The sequence below is a fragment of the Macrosteles quadrilineatus genome, unplaced genomic scaffold (assembly GCF_028750875.1).
Source record: "Macrosteles quadrilineatus isolate MER2022 unplaced genomic scaffold, UCM_ALF_1.0 Scaffold_5__1_contigs__length_97177068, whole genome shotgun sequence".
Classification (NCBI taxonomy): domain Eukaryota; kingdom Metazoa; phylum Arthropoda; class Insecta; order Hemiptera; family Cicadellidae; genus Macrosteles; species Macrosteles quadrilineatus.
This window is the reverse complement of record NW_026542598.1, coordinates 41,274,791-41,296,893: the sequence shown is the minus strand read 5'-3', so window position 1 is coordinate 41,296,893 and position 22,103 is coordinate 41,274,791. Positions and strand designations below refer to the sequence as shown.

General features: G+C 36.3%; 3 protein-coding genes across 4 annotated transcripts in view; 2 read left to right on the top strand and 1 right to left on the bottom strand.

Moving 5' to 3' along the window:
• Positions 1–22,103, bottom strand: part of LOC128993833 (intraflagellar transport protein 122 homolog) — a 67,505-nt gene that overhangs the window by 15,245 nt on the left and 30,157 nt on the right. Inside the window, exons 10-14 of the mRNA XM_054417881.1 lie at positions 8,184–8,292; positions 6,273–6,416; positions 5,282–5,419; positions 4,200–4,387; positions 3,728–3,830 (exon numbers count right to left, since the gene is read on the bottom strand). Of these exons, the coding sequence (XP_054273856.1) occupies positions 3,728–3,830; positions 4,200–4,387; positions 5,282–5,419; positions 6,273–6,416; positions 8,184–8,292 (682 nt within the window). The remainder of the gene's footprint in view (positions 1–3,727; positions 3,831–4,199; positions 4,388–5,281; positions 5,420–6,272; positions 6,417–8,183; positions 8,293–22,103) is intronic.
• On the top strand, positions 9,238–11,365 carry LOC128993832 (uncharacterized). Its single transcript, XM_054417880.1, has 3 exons — positions 9,238–9,324; positions 10,170–10,438; positions 10,941–11,365. The coding sequence occupies exons 2-3, from the start codon at positions 10,175–10,177 to the stop codon at positions 11,235–11,237; spliced, it is 561 nt and encodes a 186-aa protein (XP_054273855.1). The 5' UTR covers positions 9,238–9,324; positions 10,170–10,174; the 3' UTR covers positions 11,238–11,365.
• On the top strand, positions 15,908–20,865 carry LOC128993831 (uncharacterized). 2 transcript variants are annotated; one of them, XM_054417878.1, is made up of 3 exons: positions 15,908–16,019; positions 18,768–19,030; positions 19,869–20,865. In XM_054417878.1, the coding sequence occupies exons 2-3, from the start codon at positions 18,773–18,775 to the stop codon at positions 20,217–20,219; spliced, it is 609 nt and encodes a 202-aa protein (XP_054273853.1). In that variant the 5' UTR covers positions 15,908–16,019; positions 18,768–18,772; the 3' UTR covers positions 20,220–20,865. The 2 variants fall into 2 exon arrangements, with proteins under 2 accessions (XP_054273853.1, XP_054273854.1); XM_054417879.1 differs by lacking the exon at positions 15,908–16,019 and adding an exon at positions 16,043–16,283.

The following is a 22,103-nucleotide window of genomic DNA, read 5'->3' as shown; positions in this document are numbered from 1 at the left end:
CTCTACCTCTGCCATCTCTCCTCTTTTATCACCCTTCTTCAATTCATCCATCCACCTTCTATAGTTCTAACATGATGCGGGAAAATCACTCCTCTGTAAATTTTTGTGCATCTAGACCTGTTAGCCAAAACGGCCATAGGGGCCCAAATAATGTAGGTGTAGGCCTAGGACTTTTTAACTTTTGTATATTGTTACTTAATGTACAGTGCCTTTCCACTGCTCGAATTTTAGACCTTGAAATGACACTTGCTCTTAATGATTATAAACTGCTTTGTCTCTCAGAACATTGGCAGTCCGATGAACTTATAAAGTGTACAAACATAAGTGGCTTCTGCCTTATTTCAGCCTATTGCCGAACTTCTCTGAAACACGGTGGGGTTGCTCTTTTTGGGACACCTAATATAATGAACTCAATCACTGTTATTGATGTTAGTGAGTTTTACGTTGACCTGCATCATGAATATGTTTGCGTTCATTTGCATAGTTGCAGTATTATTTTCATTGGCATTTATAGGTCGCATGACGGTGATCCCGACAGGTTTTTAGATAGCCTTGAAAGGTTAGTCCTCTCTTTAAGTAAGAGAAGATCTGCGAACAGTGTCGTCATAGGTGGCGACTTCAATGTGAACATCTTGGTAAGAAACAGACTTTCCGAAGATTTTTTAAACCTTTTAAGGTCCCTTGACCTCTATTGTTCTGTGTGGGAGCCTACTCGGGGCACTTCCTGCCTGGACAATGTAGCAACCGATTTATCTAATGACTGTTTTAATGCAGAGGTCCTTAGCTATGCCATTGCAGACCATGAAGCAATTAAGTTTAGCATAAGGGATAAGCAGGCAGATGGAAACGTCTCGAAGCATGGTACTATATCTAAGTTGTATAGGCCCTTTCCTGTAAGTAAAATACATAGCTTTGAGGGTGATCTCTTTAACATAGACTGGTATGTTCTACTTCAAGGTGGTAATGCCAACCAAAAATTTAACCAGTTTTTAAATACTTTTCTAATGTTGGTTAACGAGTGGTTTCCCAAAAAACCCCTCCGGCCCCGTAAGAATCTAAAAAACTCCATCCAGCCCTATACAGACAATCCCACTTTACTAACCTTAAGAAAGTGGAAACTTTTAACCTATGATATGTACAAGGTATCCAAAACTCCTGAAGCTAAAGCAAGATATCTGCGAGTCAAAAATGAATACCAAGAAAGCCTTAAGCTTGCCAGATTTGAGAGTAATGTTAAATTCATTGAATCTGCACAAAATCCTTGTTCTGCAGCTTGGACGGTTATAAAGAGAGAAGTGGTTCCAACAAAACCTTTACAGCTGACCAGCCTAACACCCAGTGAGTTCAACAAATTTTTTGTGAACTCGGTCCAATAGACCCGTGACGCTATTGGAATCCCCCCTACCTCTGGCCTAGAACTACTGGGAAAACATCCTCCACCTACTAGTACCTTTCACATGTCCCCAGTTTCATGTGATAAAGTCATATCTGTAGTGCAAGGGTTAAAGAATTCTTCTAGCAGAGACATATATGATATCTCTACTAGTTTTGTGAAACGGATCATTTTCTCTATAGTTAGCCCATTAACTTACTGTATCAATTGTTGTATTTTAGAAGGTATTTTCCCTGATGTTTTAAAAATTGCCAGGGTTGTGCCTATTCACAAGAAAGGCAATCCCAACCTGCCAGAGAAATTTAGACCAATTTATATTCTGCCATCTTTCTCTAAGATCCTTGAGTTTATTATTAAAGAACAGCTCTCTCTGTATTTTGAAGCAAACAATTTGTTCTCAGCTGCCTAGTTTGGTTTCAGGCCTCACCGCAGCACTACTGATGCGGTTGACAAGTTAATAAAGGCAGCTTTTCAGTCTTTTGAGGATGGGGGCTTTGCTGGGGCCACTCATTGTGACCTTAGCAAGGCCTTTGACATGGTGGATCATGACACCCTCCTGGGAAAGTTAAATTTCTATGGGGTTAAGGGGAAACTTTTTGAACTGTTTGAGTCATACCTGACTGGGCGTGGGCAGCTGGTTTGTATAAATGGTAGACAATCCAGTGTACAGCAATTGACCCATGGTGTACCTCAGGGCTCAATTCTTGGTCCCTTACTTTTCAATGTCATGCTTAATGATCTCGCTTTGTGTTTGGGGCAAGGTGTCATCTGTTATGCAGATGATACTACACTCTTTGAAACTAGTAATGAACTGGGAGATCTTGAGGAAGCCATGAAACGATCTCTTGAGGGGGCATCGGCCTGGTTCCGAGCAAATCACTTTTTTCTAAATGAGACAAAGACTAAGTCAATAATCTTTAGCCTAAGAAACTTAGAACATAGTGTGAAATCTGTCAAACTTCTAGGCTTACATCTTGACAATAAAGTAAACTGGAATGACCAGATTAGCCATGTTTGTGCTAGACTTTCCAGAGCTCTGTGTCTACTCAGAAGACTGAGATATTTTGTACCAAGGGACTGGCTGAAAACTGCTTATATTGCTTTCTTTCAGAGTATTTTATTGTATGGCCTAAGGCTCTGGGGTGCCGCCTCTGGGGTCAAGAGAGTTCTGCGCTATCAAAAGAAAGCAGTTAGAGTAGTAGCTGGTGCTGATTACTTGGACCATTGTAAACCCATATTTGTAGCTGAGAGCTTAATGACAGTTTGTAACCTCTATATCTTTCAGTCCTTGATCAAAATCAAGAAAGAATGGGATTCTCTTGAGCTGAGAGGCGACATCCATCCCTATAATACACGTAGGAAAAATGATCACAATTTACCACATGTTAGATTAAGTAAAGTTCAGATGTCGAATGAGATTCTAAGTTATAAGTTTTTTAATAAACTTCCTTTTGCAGCTCGGAACCTGCCGGACCCAAAATTTAGAAAAGGTGTTGAGGGGCTCCTTTTGGCAAACCCTTTGTTCAAAAATAGAGAATTTTTTTGATTTGAAAGAAGAACTTGTAAGTAGTTTTTTTTAGTTTTTCAACCGAGTGCTGTGTGCTGTTTTTTTTCTTCTCTTTGCATGGAGAGTTTCAGGAATGTAATTCTTATATTGGTAAGAAACCTTGTACCATTGTCTTATTTTAGTTTTTTTTTTTTTTTTTTAGCTATAGTTGACTGACGTTTTCCAGCAATGTAACCACATTTTATGGAAATAAAAATTCTTGATTCTTGATTCCTATTACTTTCCTTCTACAAACCCCAACTCCACTTTCAATTTTTTAACCATGCCATACTAAAAGGACATATTGTATCCTAAAGCATCTTTTATTTCACATCACCTGTCCCAGTCACAAAAACTACAGGAGGAAATATAATTTTAGACCGTAGCACATTCTGTGGATGATTCATTAAACTAGGCTTTTTTAATACAAAATTTGAAATTTACTACAGCTGGTCCTGTAGATGGTATTTCTAGATCAGTAACCAAAAGTCAATGGTAACATCTACTTCTCAGTATGTTACCAATGAATACAAACCCGAAGCGCAATGCCTTTGTAAAAAAATTCAGTCTGGAAATATTATGAATTTTCAATAGTTCCGCGGCGGCCGCTAGGTAGATTATTGCGCGGCCAAATCAGCTGACTGAGTGAGACAAAGAATTGGCTTAGAGAGAGAGAGAGAGTAGCGCGGCGGCCGTGCAAAGCTCATTTCGGCTGCAAAATTTCAGTCTGACTATTCTCCATAAGCATTTTGATTCTTAAAGGGTTTGTATTCATTGATGTTACTCACCATTAGTTTCTGCTGATGAAGAGGAAAGTCAGCAGCTTTGATGCTGAGTGTGTTGTTACCAGAGAAGCAGAGCATATCTTCACAAGAGGTGTTCCACGCCACACTGCAAAACAAACACTCATGAAGACTATGCAACAAAAATATAATTTTTCCGAATCGATAACATAATAATTGTCTTGGTGGCCAAAAGGTTTCAATGCTCGCATTCAATTCTGGAGTTTGCTAGTTTAGTACCAAGCGGGGTTGATTATGGACCAACCATGCCATACCCATATGCCCATTTTGGTTATGGGTTAGTCATTGAGCTGTCGATTAAAAATGTATGGAACATTTTCTAACAAAAAAAAAAAACATGCCAATGGTGATAAAAAACTAAATTAAGGGTGAAAAGGTAGATCTTACTTTTAATTAACTGGTTAATTGGTCTTAATTTTAAAAACTATTCAACCAACAGAACATGATGAAGTCAAACCTGTTGGCGCCTTGTTCAGTATAAAGAAGGCGAGGGGGTCGGATGAGAGTGTCGTAAACTGAGCAGAGTCCAGCCTCGTCAACTAGTGCTAAACGGCGCCGTGACGTAGATAGGTCTAAACAACGGACACCCGCCCCTGCCCTCACCACTGGTACTGGGAACACATTGTCCAGGAAGATCTTCAGAACCTGTGCAGACAATCATTTTTCTGTTAGAACTCTCAGACATAAAACTTTTTCCCATTCAGATTAAGGCGAGTCCCCACATGCAGTATTTATCGAGCACTGAGCAAATAAAAAATGACAACTAGTGTGGATGGGTGTTCGTCTACTCATTATTCAGTAAACGAAAGTGCTTGTAGTTTTTGTGTGAATATTCGTTATTCCGCAGTGAAAAAACTGCTCGAAAAGTGAAGAATGTGTGGGACCCTCTACTCACAATTTGGCAAATGCCAACACATGTTGCCTCTTAGTAAAATATTCAGCCCATGGCAAATGCCGCATGAGCAGACTGGCCTTGAACTTGGTATCATAACAATATTGAAATACACTCGACAAACATTGTGGCTGCTATTGAGAAATCACATAAATACATTTTATTTGAGAACTCACTGAAACTGTTATAAAGAACCCCTTTACCAAGATGAATTATTTTTAAGTTATAGGCTACACAATTTTTTTTTAAGTTTTCCATACACTCATCCCACTCATCATTGCTAATTTGTATGCAATCGCACTCTTATTGTCAGTGAAGGAAAATTAGAGGGATGATATACGATAGAAAGTAAAGATCATAGCTCTTGGTAGGTTTAATTTCTGGTATAGCAAATTATCAGTGACTGTAGGTGTCTCCTTGTAGCAAATAAAACATGACGTGCCTAATCAAACACTTGGTAATTGTTATATATACTGGACCTGTCCACTCAGTAGACCCAGTAGCAGCCCCTCTCTGCCTGCTGGACCTCCGATCACCTTGATGTATCTGATGGGAGACTCCATCACCCACTCTCTCACCTTCACTCCATCAAACATCAAACTCTGCAGCCTCTTCTCCTACAACAGTATCAGTATAATATACTGGACCTGTCCACTCAGTAGACCCAGTAGCAGCCCCTCTCTGCCTGCTGGACCTCCGATCACCTTGATGTATCTGATGGGAGACTCCATCACCCACTCTCTCACCTTCACTCCATCAAACATCAAACTCTGCAGCCTCTTCTCCTACAACAGTATCAGTATAATATACTGGACCTGTCCACTCAGTAGACCCAGTAGCAGCCCCTCTCTGCCTGCTGGACCTCCGATCACCTTGATGTATCTGATGGGAGACTCCATCAAACATCAAACTCTGCAGCCTCTTCTCCTACAACAGTATCACTACAAGTAAGGGGGAATCACTGATATGACAGTATCTGATTGAATTTCACAATCGCTGAAGTCATACGTTTAACAACTTTGACAGTGAAATTATAATTTTAATTACTCACCTAAATTATGCAACCTCAAACATCATTATCCAAAATGCAATGATTTTTTTCATTCGTTTTTCATATTTAGTGGTGGATAACGTTAATCTATTATGACAGGGAGTATATTTCATTTAAAATTCATATGAAAAATTTTAGTTCTAGTTTATGTCTTAAGTAAGATTAATCTCCTAGTAGGAGATACAGTAAGATACCATTGAATTTGCAGACAAATAAATACAGGTAGTCCTTGAGACACATTCGCTATTTGTGTTATTTTGCATGCACACAATTCTATAAAATACTAAAAAAATAGCTTTGAAGAATAACGTAAGATCAATTTCAACCACTGCTGGCGTACATAAATACAGCCCTTACTTTATACAATTTCCGACATTTGCCGCAACGCATACACGGACAACAAAGATTTTTAAAAAAATGTCAAAATTTAAATTGCACAAAAATGCTACAATCCAACATATACATTTGAAGATACTTTTCACAGTATTTCTTGCTAAAATCCGATTCAAATCATAGTAAAATATCTGCTCCGTTTATAATATCCGAGATTCAAAATTCATATTTAATGACCACTTTGGTTGTTTTACCTGGCACAGGACCAGGTTGTCAGAGCAGACGACTAGCAAGTTACACTGCAGCTTGTGGTTAATCTTCTCCTTGACTCTGTAATGCATTCCAGTCGGTTCCCCTGAGTAGAGTTCATAGATCACCACTCTTTCTGGTAACTGGACCTGAACATGTGAAAAAAAAATTAATTTGGTGGCCCAGGATTAAATAAAATGGTTTAATTTACCTGTTTGTTGGTGATCCAACTGTAGTCTATGGCAACCAGTTTCAAGATAAAAATTCCATGAGTAGGTAAATACCCCCGCCGCAGCAAACCTGCCGACTAAGCGAATTTCCATTTGTCTGAATTGATTTTCAGTTAAATATATTTTAATAACATTAGGTTTAACGAGTACCTAGGTTTGCTGTTACAAGGAAACTAATAAAGTGTGTTTTTGAGTAAAATATTGATAGCTTAGTACAAAATAAATAAATTTGCCAAGTTTGATCAAAATATATCCATAAACAAGCGAACTACAACATTTGACAATATTCTCCATAAGAATAACATGGGAATTTTAAATTTACAATTTTTTAAATTTTCTCCGTTACTAATAATCAAACAAAAATACTTTTATATACTAAATTATTTGTTTTTTTAAGCTCTTTAAAAAGGTCTAAAGAGAAATAGGGAAATTTTGTGTTTTGAGGGTCAAAAGTGAGAAAACCCAATTTTTACCCCATAAAACCCCCCGTAAAGCCCCGTTCCCATGGTCCAATTGTGCTGGTTTGCGAACTCATTCGAGTTTATCCCGCTTTACACCTTTAAACCAAATTTCATCAAAATCGGACAAAAATTACTCAAGTTATCGCGTTCACGGACGTATATATATATATATATATATAAAATTTGAACGAATGGTGTTTTTGGCCTCTGGGGACATCAAAATGAAAAAGTAAATCGGTCCCGGGTCTAGGTCTTACCGTGCCACCTACGGTAATAGCTACTTCCCTATAGGGAAATTCGCTAAAAGTTCACACAAACAAAAGTGGTTACAGTAAGCATAGATCAAAAGAACAGACAGACATAACATACAAACATACAGGGCAGGACACTGTGGTGACCCAGTACATGATGGTGGTCATGACTGAGGTGTCCTTACTCCTATCACCTTATCTATGGAATGCCTCGGTATTTTTGTGCTATTTGAATAACTGTATCACAGATAATGTTAGAAGGAAGTCTGTTAATTAAAATATGTTGTGACTCATTCTTTTTTATTGGTAGGTCTCATACCCTTCTAGGCAGTCTAAAAACTGTCCTTTTTTAAGGTAACTGTGTAAAACCAGTGGCGGATCCAGAGGGGGGGCGAAGGGGGCGACCGCCCCCCCCTCGGGCATACATATACATATATTTTTTACTGCATATAATACAGTAGTGCATACAAATTGGGTAAAATAATTTGTTACACTAACTTTGGACAAAGAAATGGTATAAAACTGCCATTTTGGAGACTTAGTTTACACTAATTTTTCGGAGGGTACCGCCGAACCCCCCAGACCCCCTGGTTCGCCCCCCCCTTGTGGCTGTTCTAGATCCGCCACTGTGTAAAACTTGTAGATGATTGCTGTCTGCGTGGATTTTTGCTGGCCTATTGTTTGTTTGTTTTTTGATTGCTTGAGTCCACTCCAATGGAATTTTTTTAAATTAAGCAAATTCCAAAACTTTAATGGGAAAGTGGTCCAAACCCGTTACAGTTTTGTGGATGTGCATTGTTTTGCATTGAATCACATATACAAACCTAGCAAATAGCCCAGCCAGACCTTTTTCCAACCACCTTGCACCCAACATAATATGGAGTTAGATAACATTTTCCTTAAAAGCAGTTGAGTAGGCCAATTACATTTAAAACTATGTTTTTAGTATACACAAATGAATGATCGATACGTACAGCTAACCGATGTTTGTAGATTGCAATTTTCTTGACCAGGTCTCTGCATTTGATTCTAACCTTCTGATCAGTGAGCAAATGTTGAATGATGACATCTGTCATATTTTCCCTAGAAAAAAATATACATGGTTAAAACTTTATCGATACCATGCCTCAGTATCAGGGAATTTGACTTATGCTAGTCAATGGTGAGAAAAATGTTGATGATCAAAACTGGAGCCAGCTGGTCGTTATTAGCTGGACTTTGATAAGTGCTCCTTACTAAGTAAACAGCTGATCTAAGCCACCTGCAACGCTACATAGATCACCAGAGTCAACTTAAGGGCCGCGTGAGCCCCAAGGTGATCATTTCCACAAGCATAAAAAGGGGTTATCTCAGGCGAGTGAAAATAAAAAAAAACTGCACTTTGTACTGAGTTGTGATTAGCTATGTCTACACTTGTGCGCTTTCAGTTTTAACGATGTAATGTGCCTTTCAACTTGAAACATTCGACATTCAACATGCATCAACGCATTCGCTATTGCATGCGCTTCGAGGCATGCCTTTCAGCTTTCCACACTCATGCCTCACTTTTGTTGTGTATTTTTAAGATGGATGAAGATGAAGCTATATATTATTATGCGGAATAAGTGCGGCTTTTCTAGTGATCAGCAAGTAAATTAACGTAAGAAATCAAGGCGAGCAATTTGGAAGAAAGAGTATTTTTAAACTCGCAGTTAAAATAAATTAAAATTAAAACAATTAAAATAAACTTGTGTCCAATCTAATAGTTTAGAAAACTGAACATACAAATTATTTAATATACTGAATTGCTAGTGCAGTGTTTAGTACTAAGTAATATTTTATGTAATCTGACAAGAACTTTATTTTAGAGAGTCACAGTAGTAGGCCTATGTAATTTTTAGCATACTGTACTGTGACTCCGCCTACAGTTAGTAGGCCTAACCACATGTCAAGGCCATTTGCTTGTTTACATTATCTGGATTAAGTAGGTAACCTTCAAGCCATGTAGTCTTTAGAATGTTAGCCTCAAGTGTAAATATGGAGTATTTTTCTCCAGTCAAAACTGTATCTTACTGGACTAGGTTTTAAATTAAGATCAAATTCATCTTTTAGAAGAATAGTAGATCTGCTATGCAAGTAAGTAAAAATCTGTTTCTAATTAAGTTTCTTCAAATTTAGTTATCAATCAATGACCTACTTTGGACCACTGTCACTGTTTTCATCTTTACTGGTTTGTAATACTATTCTTTATAAAAATAATTGTTGTTCAAATGCCTTGATTTTTTAGTGAATTTCTCATATAGGGAATAAGCTATTACTGTAGGTCTCATGGTAAGATCTGGGCCCGGGGTCGATTTTTTTTGTTTTGAGGTCCCCAGAGGCCAAAACCACCATTCATTTATATTCATATACATATGCACATTTGTTCCTTGGTTCAAAACAAAGAAAAAACACCATGTAAACATAGGTCTAAAATGTCTAGTTTTATGCCTGTCTCTGTATGCGATTTTCACAAATGTATCTGTAACTTTTGAACCTCTTTAGTGATAAACTTTAATCTTGGTACGGTGTGCAAGGAGTCAGAAGGAAATCTTAAATGTAACAGGTTGATATGCACATCAAATTAAGGTATTTATTAGGAGAATACAATGCCGCAAATTTGAGCTCAAAAGATCACATGAGTCAAAAATGGCACAACCTCATTTATTTTACTATTACCGTAAAATTTTCATTTCTTCATTTTTTTTGCTCTGTACTATGAAAACACTTTTTTAAGTATTTGACTTCCTTAATGTAATATTGTAGCCCCCAACCTCAAAGTCTAAGCAACCTCCGTGTTATCCAAGATTCTCGGTAACCTATGTAGCCACGGACCCCAACAATCTAGGTTAATTAGAAGTGTATAGTACCGTCACTTTTGATGTCCATTGGGGCTTTAAGGGTTACAAGTAACAATCATTAAAACAATTCTAAATTGACAGATGCAATGGAAGTGAAGGTCACCAAACTGAAGACCCCTGAAGACTATGACAGACTAAAGTCTTTGTCCAAAGAGTACTATGACTCAGTCCCTGTTGGTCCCATGTTTGGAATCACCACTTGGAGGTCAGTAGAGCCAACCTACAGCCCTGACGGCTTTATCATTGTAGCAGAAGATGGACATGGAAACATCATCGGGTTTGCAGCCAGCAGAGTTCACGCGGCTGCGACCATCACCAGAGAACCTGACTACTCTCCAGAGCAACTGGAGGTATTTTATTGTCTTTTAAGATTCAACAATACTTTCTTTCTTTCAATCTAGGAAGTGATCCATTTCTTTTACCATCTTTTCATACGTATAGTACAAATGTAAAGTTATGTTTTCTCATTCGTGAGTTGTTCATTTTAAAGCAGTTTGTGTACACTTTAGTTTAATTTTTCCACTAAACCTGTCAAATTTCCAAACTGTCATAATTTCAGGAAACTCAGCTAATCTCATTCAGAAATCACTCAGGTTTTCCGGATTCAAAACAGACGACTTGTGATTCACAGCGACATTTGATTGTGTCAGTGATCTTAATCTTTGGACCCCCAACCATCATCTATTAGTTATTTCATATGTTCTGGTCCCATGCAAAACTAATTGATCCACAGACTTTTTTTATTGGTAATCAAAATTCATGTGCAATTTTCGGTTTCCAGCTTTCAGCTGTTTTTATCACTGTGAGAAAAAGTAGTTTCTCCATTTAAACTATTCAAATGTGATGTTTCAGCTGGCAGAGTTCTTACAGTTTATCACCATCCAGGAGCAGGAGCTGTTGGATAAATTGCCGCAGAGGTGGATAGAGCTACAGGAATTGTTGGTGACAAAGGAATGGAGGGGGCAAGGAGTGGCTCGTAGACTAGTTGAGAGAAGTATGCAAGAAGCAAAGTCTGCAGGGTTCAGAGCTCTCACTATGCGCTGCGTCAACGAGTACACTGCTAGACTCGCGAGGAGCCTCGGTTGGAAGGAGCATTATCATCTAGCCTACAGCGACTATCCCCGACTGCGTCAACGAGTACACTGCTAGACTCGCGAGGAGCCTTGGATGGAAGGAGCATTACCGTCTAGCCTACAGCGACTATCCGCGACTGTCTGGGAGAAACGTTCAACTCATCCCCAACCCTCCTCATGAACACGTGACCTGCTACTACACAGAACTGACTGGTTTTACTAAGGATATGTTAGCCTATGAATATATGAATCAGTTAGGATTTACAGAATAACATTAGACTGTCAAACAAAAAAGACATGGATCTGATAACTTCAGGTTACTGGGGAAAGGTGTCCAGGCGCTGTTGGTCTACTGGCTAGAGCAAGTAATTCTGGTCAAAATAAATTTTGATAAAGATAATCTTGTGCCACTGTAAATTCAAAGCCGATATTAAGACAAATATATATCAATCAAAAATATATGACACAAATTCCAGGTTAAATTTCTCTCTCCAAAAGAGTCTGTGGAATGAATTTTGTTTAGCTTCAGGGAAAAACCTTTAAGGATGCATTTTCAATCTTATTGAATAACATTTCATTTTGGATTTTTATTGGGTATTAAAACCTAAGCAGGCATATCTAATAAATTTATAATTTATATTCTGAGTGTTTCTAGGCCTGTGGCTTTTTACACAATTTGAAGAGATAAATGTATATGTATTCCAGATATCTTGAAAATTTTGATAAATTATTAACTCATCTCTCTCGTTGGACTAATTATGTTTCAATCATCGGAGGAGACTTTAATAAAAGTTTTGACTTGACTCAGAACAACTACCTCTCTAAACAATTTCTTAATATACTACGCCAGCACAATTTTCACTTCTTAAATCACTCCCCCACTCGAGGCAACAATTGCCTGGACAATGTATTAACAAATTGTAGTAAAAACGCAAATATAAGCTGTAAAGTATTTGATTTCCCCTTCTCTGACCATAATGGTCTTCTAATTAATTTGACTTTGAATTTGGATAAGGATTGTGTTAATCAATATGCTGCTTTAAACTCTTTTTCTAAAGTAATTTTGCCAAAAGATTCGGTTGGTTTATTAGTAGAAAAGCTTGGCACTTATGATTGGATACAAGTGTTTAATTGTATAAATTCAACAGCAGAAGATACGTTCAGAGTTTTTTTCAAAGTTTTAAAAGATAACATTTCTTATTTTTCTAAAGTAATAAAAATTCAAACTGAAAATTCGAAAAAAAATAATTGTAATGCTTGGTATAATAGTGAGTTAAGAGTTATGAAAGAAAGATTAATTTTTCTAGATAAAATAGTAAAAAATAGTCAAAGCGTTTCAAATGAAACAAAACAAGCATATAATGGGTTAAAAAATCAATATAAGCATTCAATTAAGAAGGCCAAAATAGAATATAACACAAATCTCATAGAAAAAAGTAATAACAAATGTAAAACTGCCTGGCAAATCATTAAAACCAGTAGCAATTCTTTATTCAATACAAAAAAACCCAAAATATCTCCTGATGTTTTCAATACATTTTTCATTGAATCAATTGAAAACATAAAAATGAAAATTGTTAGTAATGCTTACAGTTCAAAAGATTTAGTTAATAATTCTTCCATTACTCCTGTACCTTTTTTCTGGAATTTTATCACACCTAATGATCTAATAAAAGCCACAAAAAAACTAAAAAACTCTAGCAGTAATGATGTTTATCTCATGTCTAATAGTTTGCTTAAACAGATTATTGGTAATCTAGCTGAACCTCTATCTTACTGCTTTAATCTCTGTCTCCTTGAGGGTGTCTTTCCAGATGAATTAAAGGTCACCAGAGTCTGTCCCATTTTTAAAAAAGGTAAAAAAGATATTCCAGAAAGTTATCGCCCAATATCAATCATTCCTGTAGTATCAAAATTGTTTGAAATCATGGTTTTTGACCAGCTGAATTCTTTTTTTGAAAGAAACAACTTTTTAAGTGTATCACAATTTGGATTTAGAAAGGGCAAGTGTACATCAGACGCAATAGATAAATTGATTAATGAGGTACTAATGGTCTTTGAGAGGAAGTCACTTGCTCAGGCCACTTTTTGCGACCTGAGTAGGGCTTTCGATTGTGTTGACCATGATGACCTAATAATGAAATTAAGTTTTTATGGTATCAACGGATCTCCACTTTCTTTTTTCAAATCATACTTAAACAATAGAATACAAAAAGTCAATATTGATGGAGAATGGTCCCAAGAATTAAAAATGAAATATGGCGTGCCTCAGGGATCTGTTCTAGGTCCTCTATTATTTTTAATTTGTATTAATGACCTCCCAGAATGTATAACCAGTAAAACTTATTTGTATGCAGATGATACAACATTTTTAAATATTAATCCCGATCTTAAACAACTTCAAGAGTTAGCTCAAAACTCAATCAATGAAGCTTCTATTTGGTTTGAATCAAACGGCTTCCTCTTAAACAAAGATAAAACTCAAAAAATTGTTTTTAGCCTTAGACCCTGTGAATCAAATATGTTGGATGGTTATGTAGACAATGTTAAATTTCTTGGTATTTATCTGGATAAGACCCTTTCTTGGGGAGATCATATAGATTACATAAGTTCTAAGCTTTCAAGGGTAATTTGTCTTATAACTAAACTAATACATTGTATAGATCAAAATTATATTAAAACAGCCTACTTTGCTTATTTCCAATCCATTTTCAGATACAATATTATCTTTTACGGAAATTGCAGTAGGATAGAGGAAATTTTAGTCTTACAAAAGAAGTTAGTTAGAATCATATCTTGTGAACCCCAACAGGAACACTGTAAACCCCTGTTCATTCAGCTACAAATTCCAACAGTAATTAACATTTATATATTTGACTCTGTATCATATATTCTAAAAAATCCCAACCTTATCAAACAAAATTCTCATGTTCATAATACAAGGAATAAAAACGTTGCTACCATAGATTTTTTTAGACTGTCTAAAACTCTTAAAAGTCATATTGTAATCTCACTAAAAATATACAACAAGCTAATACATTTAATAACAAAATATCCTAATAAAACTTTTAAATCTAAATTCTACAAATGGCTTTTGAACAACCCTTTTTATTCTCTAAAAGATTTTTTTGAAATGCCTTTTATTAATTTTTAAGTAGGAGCTAGCAAATTTATCAAATTACTGTTGGATTTAGTTGGTTATGGGGTTTAATAATTTTCATTGTTCGAAATGCCTTGCATTTTTCTGAACAATAAGATTATTTGGTTGTAATATTAAAGTATGTATTGTAACATGTCTCCTTGTGTGTAGTATTCTTGTAAATATTGTATATTGTATTCATGCTAGTTTATAGTTTAGTTAGTATATTGACTATGCTAGTTTTAGCAGTTTTTCGGACATTGTCAATAATTTGTATAAATTCACAAGACAATAAACACATTTCATTATAAATTCTGGATATTTGTTCACTTTATTTATCCCAAGCAAGAAACTGAAATGATTTAGTCGCCTATTTTTAGTAGCCTTTGTTCTTGTGAGAGTGCTTACTCTATTCTCTGATGAATTTCACTATGGAAAATGCCACACTCTGTTTCAAAATATATGAGAGGAAGAATAAGAACGAAGGGTAAAAAAAAAGTTATTCAAAAACTCTGAATGTATTATATCTGTTAGATAAGCTGTGGATATTTTTTACAACTGTAGTTTTTAGCGAATTTCCCATATAGGGAATAAGCTATTACCGTAGTACTCATGGTAAGACCTGGACCCGAGACCGATCTAATTTTTCATTTTGAGGTCCCTAGAGGCCAAAAACACCATCCATTCAAATTCATATATATATATATGTGTCCGTTAGCTCGATAACTCTAGCAAAAATGATCCAATTTTGATGAAATTTGGTACAAACGTGTAAACCTACGTTTATTCGAACGAGTTTGCGATCCAGCATAATCGGACCATGGGAACGGGGGATTATGGGGGGTTTTATGGGGTAAAAATGGGTTTTTCCCATTTTTGAACCCAAAAACAAAAATTTTACGATTTCTTTCTAAAACGTTTTGTAGAGCTTAAAAAAAAGAAATAATTTGGTATATTGAAGTGCTGTTGTATGCCTAACGGTCACGGAGAAAATTCAAAAATAGTGTAATTAAAAATTCCCATGTTATTCTTATGGAGAAAATGAAAATTGTTGTAGTTTACTTGTTTATGGGTATATATTGATAAAATTTGGCAAATTTATTTATTTCATCCTATACTATTGATGTATGGTCAAAAAACACTTTTTACCTTCCCCGTAGCAGCAAACCTAAGCACTTGTTAAATCTAATGTTATTTAAATAGGGAATAAAATGTCTTATTTATGGAAATATTTTAGTATGTAAAATGTAATCAGACAAGTTGAAATTCGCTTAGTCTGCAGGTTTGCTGCGGCGGGGGGTTTATTTTTGCAGTACAGTAAATTTAAACTTATTCAATATTTTGTTGAATTTAATAGAAAAATAAATCTCTCTTGCCACAAAATTAAAAAAAATGTGAAAATGAATTAGTTTGAAAATACATCCTAAAAACTGAATATAGTAATTTAATATACTGAAGTAGTGTTTAGTACCAATAAAAAGAAGATAGCCTTATTCCCAGTCCCAGTGGTATGTAATTTTTAGCCACAACAGTAACCACTTGTCAAGGCCATTGGCTTGTTTACATTTTCTGGACTAAGTAGGTAGCCTTCACGCTACCATGTGTTAATCTCTAGTGTAAATAAATGGAGTTCTTATCTTCAGTAAACACTGTATCTTACTAGACTTTGTTTTAAATTAAGATAAAAATCATCATTCAGGAGAGTACTAGATCTGCTATGTAAGTGTAAATCTATTTCTTTTAATATATTGGATGTGTTATTGTATAGTTTAGCTACTTTAAATTTAGCTATCAAAACTATTTATTGCCTTCAAGTTGTGTTATCAATCAATGGCCTACTTTAGACCACTGTCACTGCATCATCATTTTCTGGTTTTTAATATTAGTCTTGATTTGCATTGCTTATTATTTGAAATTGTTTTGCTTTAGTTAAAGATGTTTTCAATAAAATAAGCTGCTTGTATTAACTATTTGCAATCTATCGTAAGTGGTATTATGATTTATTTTAGATTTAAATGTCACGTCATTTTGAATAGCTTTTTACCATAAGTAAAATAAGAAAAATATTTTTATTATTAGAATTAACTGTTTTTATCTTCTCAACTCTTGACTGTGATTACCGATACATATTTGGTATCAAATTGAACCTCTTATACCACACTCTTTGTAGAAATCAGCCTTTAGGACTTAGCTACACTTTGAGGGTTCTCATTATTTTAACAATGTATTTAAAGGTTTTCAAGACAATAAATGAAACATTGAGTATGTTTTTGTTACTGTTTTCTTTAATAAAAGAACCTATATTCTTTTAAATATCTGAAAATAATATTCATTTGGTCATATTTTCTCAACACTGTACTTTTAAAACACTTATTATTTCACAATTATTTGACTTCCTACATGAAATATTACCCCTAACCTCAAAGTCTAAGCGACCTCCGTGTTATCCATGATCAGGGGCAGCTCCAGGGGGGGGGGGGGCAAGGAAAGATAAAAAAAAAAACATGTATGAATAAATATGCACCACCGCATATTTAGCCATAAGTTTTGCATAAGTAGCCCATTGCAGTAATTCAACCCACAATCAGTTTGCGAAGAACTCACTTTTATTACATCTTTAATCTCTTTCTTATTGAATTTCATATTTAAAAAGAAATTTAACATTGTCAGGTTGGCATTAGTGTGGTGTGTTTTGGTCTTACTATACTCAATCCGTCAAAGATTGTAAAATACCTTGAACTTGAGCCACAAACTAACTCTCCACCAACACAAGATAAGGCAAATTTACTCATACTAACTGAAAAACTATCACCAATACTTGGGCAAAAACAAAAAAGTAATCTTATCAAAGGGGAGTTTGATTTATGGTATGCGAAATGGCTTAGAGAAAAATCATCAGGAGTTCATCTACCGAAAACTGCACTAGACGCTCTAGAAGCTTTTTGCGACACAACATTTTCCCTACCATTTATGATTTGCTAAAAATACTTTGTACTTTGCCGGTAAATGTTGCGTCTGCAGAAAGATCATTTTCTACACTGCGACGGTTAAAGACATGGTTAAGATCAACGATGGGAGAAGAAAGATTAAGCGGTTTATATTTGCTTTACACCCACAGGGATATTAAAGTGGATGTTAACAAAGTAATAGACAGATTTGCAAACTCAGTCATTCGAAGGTTGGATTTTGTTTTATAAGGTTACATGTTTGTATTTTGTTGTGGAGTCTTTGTCGCCCTCTGTTACAAACAGGCAAAACATGTGATTGCATTTAGTCGTTTCCTTGGTCGATTTCGATGTTTCGATACTGATTTTGAAGAAGCACCTAGGCCGACTTGTATTATCACGTGTGATGTGAGAATGAAGTTCACTGTGTTGTCGTGTCACGTATAATAACTTAAGTTTGTTGTTAACCAGTTTAATTATGAATCTAATTTTCTTGTATCTTTAAAACTCATACTCAAAAGTACTTAGGTTAGGCTTGGTTTGTTTTAGTGGTTAGCTGTAATTTCTTTTCAATAACCACAGTTTATTGTAAACCATTTTATAACTTGTTAATTTAATTTTCTTCTGTCTTTAAAACTAAAATTTACTTAGATTAGGGTTATTTTGTTTTAGTGGTTAACTGGTTTGAAGTTTCGTTTAAATTACTACAGTTTGTTGTTTACCAGTTAATTATTATAATGTAACTTTCTTGTGTCTTTAAAACTTAAATGTATATAGGCTAGGGTTTTTTTTTTGTAGTGAGTAACTGTACCTACAGTAGTCTCTTTTGAATGACAACAGTTTGTTGTACACCACATTTCATATATTATGAATCAAATTTGCTTTTAGAGATATCTATCTACCCATAAACATAGTACAACAATTAATAAGGGGTTTCTCAGCAACACTGCTTTTTCAGCTAAATGTCAACACGAATTTACGTTTCATGGCCTCTTGCGTCTTAGGAATATATTATTTAGAAGAAAACACATTTTAAAATGTTTTTGTTGATTTCTAGTATTATAAACATAGTATTTTTTTTTATTTGTGGATTAAAAGAAAACATTAAACATATACTATTTTAAAGGTGTGTACTTCATTTCCTGTGATAAAAAAATCATTTTCTGTACTTACAACTAAAGAACGTTGGAGTAAACTGAATTTTATGAAGTTACGTCCAGCACTTTTAGATAGCCTAAAACAGCAATATTGAACACATATTTTTCAAAATTTTCCCGGACCACCCTTTCACAGAGGGGTATCCCATACCCCCCAGGCCCCCCGGAAATAGTCACTGGATGCCCCCCCCCCCCAGAATCTGTCCTGGAGCCGCCCCTGTCCATGATTCTCGGTAATCTTAGTAGTCTCGGCCCCAACAACCTCGGTTAATCAGGAGTGTACTGTACTGTACTGTTACTTTTGATGCCCTTTAGGGCTTAAAGCTTTACAAATAACAATCAGTAAAACAATTCCTAATTGACAGATGCAATGGAAGTCACCGTCACAAAACTGGAGGCCCCTGAAGACTACGATAGAATACAGCCTTTGTACATAGAGTTCCAAGACTCTGTCCCACTTAACCGTATGTTTGGAATCACCACTCGGAGGTCGGTAAAGCCAAACTATAGCCCTGAGGACTTCATCATAGTGGCAGAAGATGGACAAAAAAACATCATCGGGTTTGCAGCCAACAAAGTTCATGCGACCATCATCCGAGAACCTGACCCGTCTCCAGAGCAGCTTGAGGTATTTTATTTGTCTTTGTAATTTATTTTACCATTCCAAACCAGCAAGTGATTAATTTATTTTGCCATGTTCATACGTGTAATACAACTGATTTATGTTAAATAATATTTTCACACTCATGAAAATTTCATTATAAAACCATTTTGTGTTCAATTCTAAAAATATAATTCTGTCAAGTTTCCAAACACGTATGACACAATTTCAGGAACCTCAGAGTGGAATTTGATTGAGGGGGGTTTCGATTGTCGTGCAGGTTATGAAAATAAAATTCAAGGACAATCTCAGATTTTTCAGATTCAAAACATTGTGATTGTCTCCTGTAAATCTCCTTATCATATTTGTGATCTTAATCCTTAATCACGTCCTGTTTAAAAATTGACGCCCAACCGTACCTGGTCCTTAACCCAATAGCCTGGCAACTATTCCAAATGTCCTGTTCCAATAAAAACGTTATGTACAATTTACAGACTGGCAGCTGAGTGGTTTAAAAGTGCTCATCCGACAATCAAAAGGTTGCCGGTTTGATCCTAAAAAAGACTTTTTTATGGTTTAAATCTAGACCCAGCTGTCCCTGATCATTGGGCTTTAAACATGATCCTGACAGGTGAAACAGCTGATCTTAGTAACAAAGTTACACAGATCATCTCACACAATTCTACACTCATCCTACACTTATATTTTGGTTGAAAAATACAACTAGGTGGCGTTACTCTCAATTGGTAATGATAAATGACAAACCTTTTCTCGGTAATCAAAATTCATGTACAATTTTTTGTTTCCCGCTCACCCTGGTTTTATCGCTGTGACAAAAGTTGTCTAATTAAATGTGATGTTTCAGCTGGAAGAGTTCTTAGAGTTTATTACCATCCAGGAGCAGTTGGATAAATTGCCGCAGAGGTGGATAGAGCTGCGAGTGTTGATGGTAACGGAGGGATGGAGAGGGCGAGGCGTGGCTCGTAGACTAGTTGAGAGAAGTATACAAGAAGCAAAGGCTGCCGGGTTTAAAGCTCTCACTATGTGCTGCGTCAACGAGTACACTGCTAGACTCGCGAGGAGCCTCGGTTGGAAGGAGCATTACCGTCTAGCCTACAGTGACTATCCGCGACTGTCTGGGAGAAACGTTCAACTCATCCCCAACCCTCCTCATGAACACGTGTACTGCTACTACACAGAACTGACTGATAAATAGTACTAAGGATAGATTGGCCGATGAATAGATGAATCAGTTAGGTTTTCCAGAATAACATTAGACTGTCAAAAACAAAAACATAAGACATGGATCTTTTAACTTCAGGTTTTACACCCTATGTATGAACCAATTGGTCTACAGAATAAAATAATTTATAATATTATAGCTTTTGTAGTAAGACTTGTGTTTGTCAGGCCTTTTAGTTTGAGGGTCATGTGGTCATGGGAAATAATTAACTGCTCCCAAATTGATATAGATGGGATCGATATATTTATAGTCAGAATATAACAAAATCAGAGTTTCCCAACAAAATAAAAAATCCTTCTAAAATATAATAAATAAATGGGTAGATCTTACTTTAATGCGGTAGTCTACTTGGGGCTAAATTGGCACAGGCAATAAAGGTTATGTTTCCTTAAAATGGTTTACAATACCTGCATATAGTAATCCTTTGTTGCTGATTTTGGCAACTAGTTTCGGTTCATTAGTGAACCATCTTCAGGCCTCAAGGTGTCAAATAATCACTTCATTCGAAGTGTTGTGTGTATGTTGGTGCAGACAAGCCTTGTATGGTTTTTGCACCTATTGTATAATATGCATGTATTCATTATTATTGTTCAATAAATAAATTGATGATTGATTGATCTTTCTTGTCACAAAATAAAAAATAAAAAATTGAATCAATTAATTTGAATATACAACCTAAAAACTGAATTAAGTAATTTTACATACTGAATTGCTGGTGCAATGTTTAGTACCAATAAAAAGAAGATAACCTTTTTTTGGAAAGTCCCAGTGGTATGTAATTTTTACCCGTAACAGAAACCACTTGTCAAGGCCATTGGCTTGTTTACATTATCTCGAGTAAGTAGCTAGCCTTTACGCAACCATATTTTAATCTCTATAGGTCGGCCGGTTAGAAAACGACCTGCACAGAATTTTTAGCGCATGTAGGGGAGGTAACGGCGAGGGAGGGGATTTTCCCCCTCCGCCAATGGCCGTTTCCACACTGCACTGACACCGACACGACGCCACCCCGGTGTCGTGGGAGTTGGAATCCTGTGTTACCAAATGGAACTGGTTACACAATGATATAATAATAACATTTCTTGATGCTCAAATATTGATGCGATTTAGGCTATACAATATTTTTTGCAGGACCTATTTTCTCAAGCTATGAAGAATGTAATTTTTTACATTTTGATCAGCTGTAAAATTTAATTTGATTAGCTATGTTTGGGAAGGTTGGGGGTGGGGTGGCAGTGGACAGCTCGGTACCTCTCTCTCGCACCAATACCGTGCCCCACTCCTAAACCGTGCACCATTACCACGCCTTGGAGAATAACTAGCTGAATTACTAATCTCCCTCGAGGGACTCCTACCTCTGCCTCGGCTCCGCGTAAAATTTTGACTCTGGCGAGAGGACCCCTGTAATTCCGGACCTCTTCGCTGCTTAGGGCAGTCTCGGCTGATATGCCCTTCCCCATGGCAACGGTAACACTCTACCGAAAACACAACGTTATCATCCTCCGACGGCCTACTTTGTTCCTCTGCTTCCGCCATAATAGCAATTTCGAGGACCTCTTGCCAAGTCTTTGGAAACCGGAAACGTGCGATCTCGCCTACTTTACCCTTCAGGCCATTTAAAAATGCCGCCAACATACGTCGCTCAGCTTCTGAATTAATAACCCGTTGTTCACCATCGTCGTCTACTTTCCGTGCCGTGAGAGCCCCTAAGTGTCTAACCCTTTCGGCAAATTGTTCTACCCCCTCGCCACTTTTTTGGGACGCACTCTGCAATTGCATGTTATTAAAATGATCAGTTCTCTTACTAGTGAATCGTTCTAACAAGGCTTTACGCACCTCATCCTCCTTAGCTTCAGG

What these genes read in the sequence shown, in the direction of transcription:
- LOC128993832 (XM_054417880.1), top strand. Translation starts at nt 10,175, where the DNA reads ATGGAAGTGAAGGTCACCAAACTGAAGACCCCTGAAGACTATGACAGA. An exon ending in ACTCTCCAGAGCAACTGGAG is followed by an intron (nt 10,439 to 10,940) that starts GTATTTTATTGT and finishes GTGATGTTTCAG; the next exon opens with CTGGCAGAGTTCTTACAGTT.
- LOC128993831 (XM_054417878.1), top strand. Translation starts at nt 18,773, where the DNA reads ATGGAAGTCACCGTCACAAAACTGGAGGCCCCTGAAGACTACGATAGA. An exon ending in CGTCTCCAGAGCAGCTTGAG is followed by an intron (nt 19,031 to 19,868) that starts GTATTTTATTTG and finishes GTGATGTTTCAG; the next exon opens with CTGGAAGAGTTCTTAGAGTT.